General features: G+C 36.6%; 1 protein-coding gene across 2 annotated transcripts in view; it reads right to left on the bottom strand.

Annotated features, from left to right (window-relative positions):
- The window catches only part of COL24A1 (collagen type XXIV alpha 1 chain), a 392,623-nt gene that overhangs the window by 25,354 nt on the left and 352,944 nt on the right, over positions 1-14,325 (bottom strand). For both annotated transcript variants that reach the window (XM_040232413.1, XM_040232414.1), the window contains exons 53-54: positions 14,175-14,228; positions 9,225-9,260 (exon numbers count right to left, since the gene is read on the bottom strand). In XM_040232413.1, the coding sequence (XP_040088347.1) occupies positions 9,225-9,260; positions 14,175-14,228 (90 nt within the window). The remainder of the gene's footprint in view (positions 1-9,224; positions 9,261-14,174; positions 14,229-14,325) is intronic.

Here is a 14,325-nt window from a genome sequence, read left to right as displayed (position 1 = left end):
CAGTATTCTTGCCTGGGAAATCCTATGGACAGAGGAGCCTAGTGGGCTACTGTCTGTGGAGTTGCAAAAGAGTTGGACAGGACTTAGCAAGTAAACAACAATAATTATTAGATAGCAATGTAATTAAGATGGAATGAATGAATTATAATATACAGCAGAATAACTACATATCAGGAATCCATTCATACAGAATCTGTATGTGGGTGGCTAGGCTACTCTTAATGTAGATGCATTTTCCTTACGCAAGCTGCTCCTGACCCTTATTTTCTGAGAGGTACTATGATTAATAGAAAATCATGGGATTTGGGAGAACTGAGCTCTGGTCTTATCTCCATACCTAATTAACTGTATGCTCTTGAAGGAGTTGTTGTACATTTGGATCTAGAATATCTCAACTATAACATAACAGGTTCGGCAAAGATAATTTCCAAGATTCATTTTAGAATTGTGATTTTTCAAGCCATTTATCAATTTTATTCTTAATGTTTTGTATCTGGAGAAAGAAGGTCACATATGTATACAAATTGGAAACTTTAATTTTGACATCTGTATGAATGTAAGGAGAGTGTGTACTTGAATTAAAAGAGTTTGATAATTTTTCATTTGAATAAATTATACATTCTATGAATTTTAAAAAGAATCATATACATATATGCTTCAAATATCCAGCAGGTTTGGCCTTGGAGTACAAAATGAAGCAGGACAAAGGCTAACAGAGTTTTGCCAAGAGAACACACTGGTCATGGCAAACATCTTCTTCCAACAACACGAGATGACTATACACATGGACATCAAAAGATAGTCAATACAGAAATCAGACTGATTATGTCCTTTGCAGCCAAAGATGGAGAAGCTCTATATAGTCAACCAAAACAAGACAAGGAGCTGACTGTGGCTCAGATCATGAACTCCTTATTGCCAAATTCAGACTTACATTGAAAAAAGTAGGGAAAACCACTAGAACATTCAGGTATGACCTAAATCAAATCCCTTACAACTATACAGTGGAAGTAACAGATTTAAGGGATTAGATCTGATAGACAGAGTGCCTGAAGAACTATGGATAGAGGTTCGTAACACTGCACAGTAGGCAGCGATTGCAGCCATCCTCAAGAAGAAGTAATGCAGAAAGGGAAAACGTTTATCTGAGGAGGCCTTACAAATAGATGAGAAGAGAAGCAAAAGGCAAAGAAGAAAATGAAAGATATAGTGATCTGAATGCAGAGTTGCAAAGAACAGGAGAGATAAGAAAGCCTTCCTAAGTGATCAGTGCAAAGAAATAGAGGAAAACAATAGAACAGGAAAGACTAGAGATCTCTTCAAGAAAATTAGAGATACCAAGGGAACATTTCATGAAAAGATGGGCACAATAAAGGACAGAAATGGTATGGACCTAACACAAGCAGAAGATATTAAGAAGAGGTGGCAAGAATACACAGAGAATATACAAAAGAGACCCTAATGACTCAGATAACTACAATGGTGTGGTCACTCACCTAGAGCCAGACATCCTGAAGTGTGAAGTCAAGTGGGCCTTAGGAAGCATCATTGCAGAAAAAAGCTAGTGGAGGTGATGGAATTCCAGCTGAGCTATTTCAAATCCTAAAATATGATGCTGTGAAAGTGCTGTATTCAATATGCCAGCAAATATGGAAAACTCAGCAGTGGCCACCAGACTGGAAAAAGTCAGTTTTCATTCCAATCCTAAAGAAAGGCAACACCAAAGAATGCTCAAACTACTGTACAGTTGTACTCATCTCCCATGCTAGCAAAGTAATGCTCAAAATCCTCCAAGTTAGGCTTCAACAGTATGTGAACCCTGAAGTGAGAACTTGCCGATGTTCAAGCTGGATTTAGGAAAGGCAGAGGAACCAGAGATCAAGTTGCCAATATCTGTTGGATCATAGAAAAGGCAAGACAATTCCAGAAAAACATCTCACTTCTGCTTCATTGACTATGCTAAAGTCTGACTGTGTGGATCACAACAAACTGGAAGAGATGAGAATACCAGACCACTTTATCTGCCTCCTGAGAAGCTTGTATGCAGGTCAAAAAGCAACAGTTAAAAACGGAAATGGAACAATGGACTGGTTCAAAATTGGGAAAGGAATACGTCAAGGCTGTATATTGTCACCCTGCTTATTTAACTTATATGCAGAGTACATCATGCAAAATGCTGGGCTGGTTGAAGGACAAGCTGGAATCAAGACTGCAGGGAGAAATAGCAATAACCTCAGATATGCAGATAACTCCACTCTTACAGCAGAAAGTGATGAGAAATTAAAGAGCCTCCTGATGAAGGTGAAAGAGGAGAGTAAAAAAGCTGGCTTAAAACTCAACATTCAAAAAACAAAGTTCATGGCATCTGGTCCCATCACTTCATGGCAAATAGATGGGGAAACAATGGAAATAGTGACAGACTTTATTTTGGGGGGCTCCAAAATCACTACAGATGTTGACTGCAGCCATGAAATTAAAAGATGCTTGCTTCTTGGAAGAAAAGGTATGAAAAATCTAGACAACATATTAAAAAACAGACATTACTTTGCCAACAAAGGTCTGTACAGTCAAAGCTATGATTTTCCCAGTTGTCACGTATGGATGTGAGATTGGACCATAAAGAAGGCTGAGTGCTGAAGAACTGATGCTTTTGAACTGTGGTGTTGGAGAAGATTCTTGAAAGTCCCATGGACTGCAAGGAGATCAAACCAGCCAATCCTGAAGGAAATCAATCCTGAATATTCATTGGAAGGACTGAGGCTGAACTGAAGCTTCAATACTTTGGCCACTTAATGTGAAGAGCCGACTTATTAGAAAAGACCCCGGGGCTGGGAAAGATTGAAGGCAGGAGGAGAAGGGGGCAACAGATGAAGAGATAGTTGGATGGTATCACCGACTCAATGGACATTAGTTTGAGCAAGCCCTGGGAGTTGGTGATGGACGGGAAAGCCTGGCATGCTGCAGTCCATGGGGTCACAAAGAGTTGGACACCACTGTGCAACTGAAGGTCAACAATGTTCAAATTCTTAATTTTTTAATATTTAGGACATATTTCCCCCTGACTTTTTTTTTCCCTTATAATGCTTCGAACATCCTCTTGTCTTTCAAACTGGGGGTAAGATGATTCTGCTAATCAAGAATTGTGAAACATTTTGACGTAATATTTGAAAAAGTGTTAATGAAACTCTCCAACATTTTACTAATTTTCATTAAATAATACAATATGAAAATAAAGCAGCTAATCTAAAAATTCATGCTGGATGCTTTTCTTTTTTTTTCTACTTCTGTGGCTTTAAGTCAAATGTTTCAGATTGTGATATTTCATCAAAACTGTTTTCGGATGACTAACACTAGTATATTATTTCTAGTATGAGTTAAACTTTTAAAATAATTTATCCCAATATTTCCAGCAATCTTCTTTGCATTACTTACTTATCAAATATTACTCAATCATGTTCTCAATGTGCTTGAGGCTCTCATGAAAATCAAGAGATTTTTGTAAGCTTTCAAGATTAATTTGCCATTAACATGATAGTTCTGAAGTAGAGGGAGAGGAGGGAATTGTAGTGCTACCGACTAGGGAGTGTTCTCAGGATGTCATCAAACTCTGACTCAGTTTAGCATGTATTTATGAATCCAGGGACTTATTTTTAAAATAGTCCACAGGAAAACAGACATGAGACAAATATAGAATAGAAAAGTAAATCTTTCATGTAAAGGAATACAGAAATAGTGCTCTTGGTGGTGAAGGACTTATTTGGGATCATTACTATAGTTAACAATGTTAAACTGTAGAAGATATAAAGCTTCCTAACCAGGAAATCCAAGTTCACACTAACAGGTATACTTTTCATATGTTGTGTAATGAGCTCCCCACCTCTTTTTTAAGGCACTGAATCATGATTTGGTCTTGGTACAAGACTTGGTAAGAACAGCATAGCTTTATAAATTCTTATGCCAGCTTAACTAAAAATAAGATTTATAAAACCAATAGACTATTGTGATTCTTTGTACAAAGAGTGTCATATTTGTCCCAATAAAATAGGTCTTGGTTAATGAAATTCTTTCCCCAAATGCTCCATGTACTAGTATTATTTCTGGCTGACCCTCTTGATGGTATTACATTCTGAAACACAGTAGCTCATTAGGAATCTTTAGAAAGTCAATTATTTAAACCATTTCCTTTAAGAAAACAAACCTATAGCATATACTGAAAAAGTCCTAAGGAGAGTATTAGAAATGTAACTAAGCTTTTCCATAGGATGAAAGCAGAAAAGGGTTTAAGTAAAGGTTTTATGTATTAAGTTAATTGCAGATGGTCTCTAGGAATTAAAAGATTACTTCTATAAAGCTCCTTAAATCATAATGGAATCAAAGGAAAAGAGGTGATGAAAAGATATTTAATACCAGTTTATTCAACAATGAAAAGAGAATAAACTAATAATTCTAATGTGCCAATTAACCCTATTTTTCAGCAGCTAATTTTGCTACCTACACTGTGTCACTGTGCCCCCACTCTGGGACTGAGTTCACACTGTTTCTGAAGAGAACTATGGTAACCACAGGCTTCCCAGGTGGTGCTAGTGGTAAAGAATCTGCCTGCCAATGCAGGACATGTGGTTCAATTCCCGGGTAGGGAAGATCCCCTGGAGGAGGAAACGGCAACCCACTCCAGTGTTCTTGCCTGGAGAATCCCATGGACAGAGGAGCCTGCCAGGCTACAGTCCAGAGGATGGAAAAGAGTGGACATGACTGAAGCGACTTAGCGCAGACACATGCATGATAACCCACAGAGCAAAAGATATAAGAAGTATGTTAATTCAGGAAATGTTACTTTAACCAGCTAGACCTGGAAGTACTTATTAACTTTTTAATTTTAGGGAATAGCATTTATTTATCAGTTCATTTCTCAAACGCTATCTACTATGTTCAATAAAACCTACTATGTGGTAGGTTTTATTCTGGACACTGATAACCAGTGTATCAAAGTTCTCTGCTCTCAAGAAGTTTATATTCTAGCAGAGGAGATAGACAATGAATATTTTCACATAGCACTAACTGCTATCAATAAGACAAAACAGGAAAATTGTGAAAGAGAATGACCAGGAGTAACAAGGCCACATGGCCATGGAAGGCTTCCCTAAGATATCTGAGCACAGACCTGAATAGTGAGATAAGAACCAGTCATTTAAAGAACAGGTGAAAAGAATTCTCTAGATAAAAAGCAAGCATGTTCCAAAGAACAGAGATAAGGTCAGTGGAACTGGTAAGGAGAAAGTGGTGCACCTTGAGCTGGGAGAGGCAAGTAGGGTCTACTCCATGCAGGGCAATGTAAGCCACAGTGAGGAATTTAGATTTATTCTAGTACAAGGAAGAGTAACAAGGAGGTTTTAAAGAGGGAACTGATATAGTCTGATTTATGCTTTAATGATACCACTCTAACTGCTATGTAGAGAATGTATTATAGTGAAGAAAAGTGGAGGGAGCGGAAAGAAGCCAGGAGTCCAGGGGAGACACTATGGAGATGTGGACAAGGGTGCCAGTGATGAAAATAAACTCAAAATGGATCAAAGATCTAAAAGGGAGACCGGAAACTATAAAACTCCTAGAGGAGAACACAGGTAGAACACTCTCCGACATAAATCACAGCAGGATCCTCCATGACCCACCTCCCAGAATATTGGAAATAAAAGCAAAAATAAACAAATGGGACCTAATTAAACTTAAAAGCTTCTGCACAACAAAGGAAACTATAACAAGGTAAAAAACAGCCTTCAGAATGGGAGAAAATAATAGCAAATGAAGCAACTGACAAAGAACTAATCTCAAAAATATACAAGCAACTCATGCAGCTCAGTTCCAGAAAAATAAATGACCCAATCAAAAAATAGGCCAAAGAATTAAACAGACATTTCTCCAAAGAAGACACACAGATGGCTAACATACACATGAAAAGATGCTCAACATCACTCATTATCAGAGAAATGCAAATCAAAACCACAATGAGGTACCATTTCACACCAGTCAGAATGACAGTGATCCAAAAGTCTACAAGCAATAAATGCTGGAGAGGGTGTGGAGAAAAGGGAACCCTCTTACACTGTTGGTGGGAATGCAAACTAGTACAGCCACTATGGAGCACAGTGTGGAGATTCCTTAAAAAACTGGAAACAGAACTGCCTTATGACCTAGCAATCCCACTGCTGGGCATACACACTGAGGAAACCAGAATTGAAAGGGACATGTGTACCCCAATGTTCATCGCAGCACTGTTTTGGACTCAGAGGGAGAGGGAGAGGGTGTGATGATTTGGGAGAATGGCATTGAAACATGTATAATATCATGTAAGAATCGAAACGCCAGTCTATGTCTGATGCAGGATATGTCACGCTTGGGGCTGACGCGCGGGGATGACCCAGAGAGATGTTGTGGGGAGGGGGGCGGGCGGGGGGCTCATGTTTGGGAACGCATGTACACCTGTGGTGGATTCATGTCAATCTATGCCAAAACCAATACAGAATTGTAAAGTAAAAATTAAAAATAAATAAATAAATTAAAAAAAAAAAAAAAGAATAGCCAGGACATGGAAGCAACCTAGATGTCCATCAGCAGAAGAATGGATAAGAAAGCTGTGGTACATATACACTATGGAGTATCACTCAGCCATTAAAAAGAATACATTTGAATCAGTTCTAATGAGGTGGATGAAACTGGAGCCTATTATACACAGTGAAGTAAGCCAGAAAGAAAAACACCAATACAGTATACTAATGCATATATATGGAATTTAGAAAGATGGTAATGATAACCCTGTATGCGAGACAGCAAAAGAGACACAGATGTATAGAACAGTCTTTTGGACTCTGTGGGAGAGGGAGAGAGTGGGATGATTTGGGTGAATGGCATTGAAACATATACAATATCATATGTGAAATGAAAAAAAAAAAGGGTGCCAGTAATGAAGAATGAAGTGGAAGGATTCTGAATAGAAATCTGATCTGACTGGAACTAACATGTGCTGTATGATGGGCTTACTAATTTTCTTTTTGTTAGAGTCATAGACTGAGAGCTGGAAGGGAATTTAAAGGTACGTATTCTAATTCCCGACTCAGTGCAGGAAACTCAGAGAGTCATTAGACTGCTTGTGACACACACTTTCACAAAACTCTCTTGTCTTAAAGCAGCTCAATATTATACTGAGCTGAAATTCACTCCAGCATTCCATTCATTCAGTCAATCTATATCTATCTTGTGATAATTATGTGCTGGGTATTATGACACATTGGGAATTAGATGGTATCAAATACATTTTGTGCTCTCAGGGAACTCACTGTCTCTCAGAGAGCTAAACACTAACATTGAAAATTCAATGAATAAATCATTTAAATTTTATCCTCTAGAGATACTCATTATACATATTTTTTCTTCCTTTCAAATATTTAAAATTCAAATATTGTATCTCCCCTCGTCTGTATTCTAGGGAGGGGAAATGCTATAAGCAGAAAATGAAATAGATATGCAGTATGTCAGGTTTTAAGGCAACAGGTTAAGGAAAGATAAGGAATCTCAGGCAGGTAGAGGCATTGCTGTTTTACATAGGGTTGGTCTGGAAGAGCCTCTCTGATAAGAGAACATTTAAGTAAGGAACGGTTGCCAGGCATTGTACTAAGTCCTGGGGACTAGCTTTATGTCCATGAGTGGCAACTGGGTGAGGCTAAAATCAGCAAATCTACCTTCAGCAAATTAAACTGCAACCTGAAGATGAGTAGGAACTACAGGGGTAAGGAATTGGGCAAGACAAAGCAGGTGCAAAGCTTAGGAAGTGAAGGGAGAGCAAAAAGAGCAAGGACAGGGAATGACTGGGCTCCTAGTTACATCACTGATCTGAGAAAATCCTTCTCTGAATGTGCTTTAATTTGTCCATGTTCCTCTTTGGGAACGACTGGTATCATTATCTGCTTTATTCTAGATGCCATATCTCTATCAGTGCAATCAGCGATTTCAGGCATAGTCCATTGAATTTGGACTATATATATATGGGAATCCATCAGAGCCACTGAATTTTTTTGCACATGAAATGCCAATGACAATCATTGTCATAGGTACTCTAGGTGTCCTACTCTTGACAGAGCTTATGCTGTAACCACAGTAATAGGAGAGAATAGATCAGGGAGGCAGTTGGAGACAGGTATGGAAAATGGCCTGTTTCTGTCAAGCCTCCTTGCTTTTTCTTTCTCCTTTCCACTGCTCCTGGCGTATATAGCTTCACTGTGTACGAACACCCTTGCTTCCTGCTACAGTAAGTCTGCTGAGAAAATATAAGGGACAAATTAATACATCTATTTTAATGCCCTTTGAGAATTCTTCAGCTATCTAAAAATCACATAAATTCCATTTTCCAGCAAACTAATATAACTACAGTTTGCTTAGTCTGAGCCCCAAGCATACCCCTATGGTGAAAAGCAAAAAATCTCAGCTGTCACTATATAATCTCATTACCTTATAAGCAAGGCTTTACTGCTATCTTCCAGTTTATTCCTATGTGCCTTCTGTACCTGGTTTTAATACCCCTTACTTCACTCCATGCCTGTCCTCTGTTTATGCTGCTGCTTTAATAAGTTCTGCTGTAAAAGTGGCCCCTTTACAAAGTATCTTCTTTAACTTGGAAGAACTGATATCCTAGAAAATTAGGCAACAGTGCCAGTATAAGTCACCTAGTGTGAAAATGCTGTGTACTTTTTGCTCTCAACATTGTTTCCAGGTGGCTGAAATATATTGGGTTGAACAAAAAGTCTGTTTGGGTTTTCCTGTCAGTTATGGAATTCCAGCACAATACAACTAATGAGCTGCTTCTGCTTTGCAGCCCTCTAGGGTTCTGACTTAATCTGGTGGCATATATCTAAAGTGACTCAACAGTCCTCCTGTTCTGGCACTAGTGTAGAAAGCTTACACCTCCTCTCCTGATGTGTGACAAGGCATATATTCCATTTCACACAGTGATTTGGAAAGAATGTAACTGGCAGGTTCTTAAACATTAGGGCTTGCCAAGTTTTACTGCAATACACAATATAGGTTAAGCTCTACTTCCTGAAAATTATAATTTTATTTTCACTCCACAAGTATCAGAGACATAATAATGAAAAAGTCAAAAGAAGTCCTTGCTTTCATGGAGCTTAAAATTTAGTGACAAGTGATGCTATAACCACAAATTTAGATAAACTTACAGTTTCACCTCTAAAGCCTTTTTCACCTCTGGGTCCCTGAAAGACAAAAGAAAACGTTAGTTTATTTTTTATCAAATGTACTTGAGGCTGTATATGGAACATGATAATTAATGGGCTTTTTCTTTTCCCTATCCAGCAAGACTTGTTTAGCTAAATTTACACAAATCCTAGTTTTATTTTCTTATGTTAAGCGAAGCAAAACAAAAACAAATACACTGTATTGATTCATCATATCTGTTTTGCTATTCCTAGTTTTACCTTAAAGTGAGATGTTATGCTACTTATTCATTCAATTAAGTTAAAGCAGCTGATCTGATAATCAAATGCAAAATAATTTAGAAAGGAAATTAACAAATTAAATTCTTCTAATATCTGTTTCCCTCAGCCTTTTAAAACCTTGCTTCCAGAGTGGTTTCCTCCTTCTCTTTTATCCTCTGTTTTTAAATCCTCCTTCTGAGCTATATCCTACAGATTTTGAAATGTTGTATATACTTTCATTGAGTTCAAAATATTTTCTAACTTTCTTTGAGACACTCAAGTCCATGAATTATTTATAAGTGTGAGGCTTAATTTTCAAGTGTTTGGCGCTTTCCCTATTATCTTTCTAGTTTACTAATTCTTAGTTTAATTCCATTATGGCCAGAGAACATACCTTATATGGCTTCTATTCTTTTAAGTGTAATAAAATTTGTTTTATGATCTAAAATATGGTTTATTTCAGGAAATGTTCCATGTACACATGAGTGCTGTTGCTGGAACTACTGTTATTTCTGTTACTATTTTCATGTTCATCCTTGTGGAAATTGCTATGTATTTTTTTAATTAAAAAATGAAATAATACTATTCATCTTTTCTGTAACATGAATATGCACCCTCAAAATATTAATGCTTTTCTGTATCAACCCACAATTCCCACATAACTATAATGTTTACCAGTAGTACTTTGGCCACCTCATGCGAAGAGTTGACTCATTGGAAAAGACTCTGATGCTGGGAGGGATTGGGGGCAGAAGGAGAAGGGGACGACAGAGGGTGAGATGGCTGGATGGCATCACGGACTCGATGGACACGAGTTTGAGTGAATTCCGGGAGTCGGTGATGGACAGGGAGGCCTGGCGTGCTGCGATTCATAGGGTCACAAAGAGTCGGACACGACTGAGCAACTGAACTGAACTGAACTAAAAACCATATAATAATATTTTAAATAAATTGCCTATTATATATTTCTTTTTCTAATTTTTGTCATGATAGACAACACTGTGATGAATATCCTGGTACTCTTAAAAATTTTTTTTATAAAAATTGTCCTCCAGAAAGTTCGTTTGAAATTGCACTTATACTTGCAATATACAGGAGTGTATGTGGTTTTTTTTTTCCTGACACATGCTCTAACGTACAATTACTTTTTGTTAATCCTGCAGGCGAAAAATACCGTATCATTATCTAATCACAATTTATATTACTTATTTTGTGTTTCCTATCTTGTATTTAATTCATTTTAAACTAGGCATTAAATTTTAAAAGGGGCTTCCCTGGTGGCTCAGTGGTAAAGTATCAGCTTGCCAAGCAGGTGAACCAGGTTCAGTCCTTGGGTCAAGAAGATCCTCTGGAGAAGGAAATGGCAACAAAACCACTCCAGTATTCTTCCTTGAAGAATTCCATAGATAGAGGAGTCTGGTGGGCTACAGTTCATAGGGTTGCAAAGAGTTGGACATGACTTAGCAACTAAACAAGAGCAACTTTAAAAAGGTGATTTTTAAGCTAGCTTTACAGAACTTCTTTTTACACTCTCTCCCACCTCTAATCCAGTATTGACTTGGTATATATCTATATTTTTTTCTAATAAAATATTGACAAATGTGTTTATATGTGGATGGGGTGATTGGTCATATTTTATAATGCTGATATCATATACTCTTATGTATGATACATTTCATGCTAAATAATACATCATGAAACAACAGTCAGCCAAACTAGATATAAATTCTAATAGTTTCATAATATTCCACAAAGTGGCTAGATCACAGTTTACTCAACCATTCTTCTACAGATGAGCATTCATGTTATTTCATACTTTTCTCCCCCCAGTAAAAATGGTGTTGTTGGGGGGGAAAAAAAAAAAAAAACCTCTTTGTTAAATTTCCTTAATATATTTGAGTACTTTTATCTCTATGGGACAAATTCCTCAAAGTGGAACTTCTTGGTCATCACATATATGTACATTTATTTTAACAAATACCTTATCATAAAGGCTGTAATTCACATTTCTAGCAAAAATACTACTCTCCCTGCAGCCTTTTCTGAGAGGTTAGATGCAATATCTCATTATTACTTCAATTTATGTTTCTCTGACTAAAAGTTAGGAGAGTACCTTTTCAGATAGTTACTGACCTTTTGATTTGTTCATTTCTCTAAGTTTTCTTTTTCATACCAATTTATAAAGCTTATATATTAACCCATTATACATTGTTTGCTTTGCAATTACTTTTTCCCAATTGTATTAGTTTTATTTATGGAATCTTTTCCATACAAAATTTAAAAAATTTAAAGTATTCAAATATGTTTTCTGTTCTTTCACAGTTTTCAGATGAAGTGGCAGAGGTTGAGAAGTTAGATAGCATCAGTGACTCGGTAGACATGAGTTTGAGCAAACTCCAGGAGATAGTGAAGGACAAAAAAGCCTGTTGTGCTTCAGTTCATGGGGTCACAAGAGTGGGACACAACTTAGTCACTGAACAACAAACAAAGGTCTCCTCAATCCTTAAGCTATACTTTAGCTTCCTACTTTTTCTAAGATTTTTAATTGTTTCTTTTCTTTCCTTTTTTTAAAAAGTTCATCAGAGATTTCTGAAAAATTGGGTGAAATAGGGTTCCAATTTCTTACAGCAGTAGTAAGACTAAAAGGAACTTTGCTCTCCTTGCCTATCACTGGGGTTGGAATGGGTGTGTGGCTGATCAAAAGACATAGAAAAAAAAAAAGGGGGGGGAGACTTCTAGAAGAGTTTTATTTTTCCCAAGACAGGGATATAGGTCACTTTTTCACTTTGGATAATTATATCTAGATGTGATAACTAAGATATTGTGGTCATTTTCCCTAAACCTAATTATGAAGATAACATTTAGGATGGTAGAATAGAGATATGGAAATGGTCTCTGATAAGATTAAGTCACCAAATAACCAAATCTGAAGCCCTTCCTAACTCTGAGATTCCCATGGTAAGATATGTTTCCTTATTGTTAAAGGCAATTTGATTCAGGGTTCCTATTACTTGCAGCCTAAATCATACTGATATACCATTTTCCTTATAATTAAATTCCCATATAGTCTGAGATCTAATTCTGGGCTCTAAACTTCTACAATGACCTATTGTTTGTACTAGCACATAGTTTCATTTACAAAGACTTTGAAATAATAATGTTTTCTTATTTGGAAGAGCAAGTCCTCCATCCCCCACCACTATTTTTTTCCACAATGTGTTTTGACCATTCTCAAATGCTTATTCTTTCAAAATGAACTTTCCTTATAAGTTTCTTCTTAGAATAGAAAAAATAGAAGATGGAAAAAATTTGATGTGCATGCTGAACATTGTAAGGGCCTTTAAGAACTATCTATAAACAAAACACAGTAAGATATTTTAATTGAGCCACTTCTTCATCATATTTTCCTTGACCAATTAATACTTCACATTTTTGATGGAAGAGAACAATCATTCCATAATCAGAACAGTATGCGTTCCTTAGCTTGCAGAAGAACCACCCACTGAAATATGAGAATTCTCCCACTTACAACCTCCCACTTAGACTATATAGCTCTGAGTGGTAAATGCTGCAAATCTAGAGAAATAGTGAGTTACACATTTCATTTTTAAAAAAATCAAAAAGCCAGTAACTTTGGTGGTGAATTCTTCTCTAAATTTATCAATAAGAATACTGACAATATTTGAAGGATTCTGTTTGATGTTTTTAAACTCTGGTCTCTCTATATACTACACTTTCAAATGGTTCAAAATATTGATTCCTTGCAGAGAATGAATATTTCCTTTCCAAGTCTCAATTTTCCTCTTGTATATTTACACTATTTAGTGTTGCAAAACCCTCCCATGACTACCTCCCCATTCACTGTCTTATTTTCCTATTTTATTTCATAGCAAGATTCTCTAAGGCACTGGCATATATTAGCTGTCTCAATTTCCTCTCCAGACATTGCTTGAATTGAGTAGAAAGAGCACTGCTCTTGAAGTAGGAAGTATTGTCTATGTTATTCACTACCTGTATAGTGATAACTATATAACTAAGTGAGCCTTCATAAACTTAAATGACTAAGTGAACCTTCATAAACTTCATCTGTTTACTCCTGTCTTGAATGCAAATAACCATACATGCTCCAAACTCTACTTAAGAATTTGAGAAAAGTTATTATTACATATTTTTATTTACTTCCTTCCTCAGTGTAAGCTGTACTCCATCTTCTACTGCAATTTATCCTCTTAAAGATCACTGTTAGCTACTCCTTTCTGGAAACTGACCTTCATCTTGTGCTTTTCTGGGTTTTCTGTTATTTCCACCAACTATTTCTTTCTGTTATAAGAGTCAGTACTTTAAAAGACTCAAATCTTGGCTGTCTGTCTATCTTTTCTTATGCTCTCTCTTTCAGAAAATAGATTCTTTTTATTGCTTTCCTGATTATGATGCTCAACCCCTCCTCCCCTACCCAGTTCTATTTTCCTTTCTCAATTTGTTTTAAGTGCCTACCTCACTATATGTATCTTCTTCATTACATTTGATCTCTAAATTCTCAGGAATAACTTTCTAGATGAAAATGTACATTTTTGCCCTTGCTTCTCAAATACCCAGAATGATTCCTTGTAGATTACTCTAGAATAGGATTAAATTAAAAGAAAAAAAAAAAAAGAAAATGGGAAAAAAAGACCTGTATTGCAACGAACTTACAGTTCTACCTGTTGGACCTATTATACCTTCTCTGCCAAAGGGGCCAGTGTTTCCCTGTTGAGGTAAAAAAAAAAAAAAAGAAAAGAAAAGAAAACAAGTCAGTTTCATTGCCAGTATTTCAGAAAAATTCTAGAAAATGTCTTGCACAATA

This window comes from Oryx dammah, unplaced genomic scaffold (assembly GCF_014754425.2).
Source record: "Oryx dammah isolate SB20612 unplaced genomic scaffold, SCBI_Odam_1.1 HiC_scaffold_28, whole genome shotgun sequence".
Classification (NCBI taxonomy): domain Eukaryota; kingdom Metazoa; phylum Chordata; class Mammalia; order Artiodactyla; family Bovidae; genus Oryx; species Oryx dammah.
This window is presented reverse-complemented; position numbering and strand designations above follow the sequence as displayed.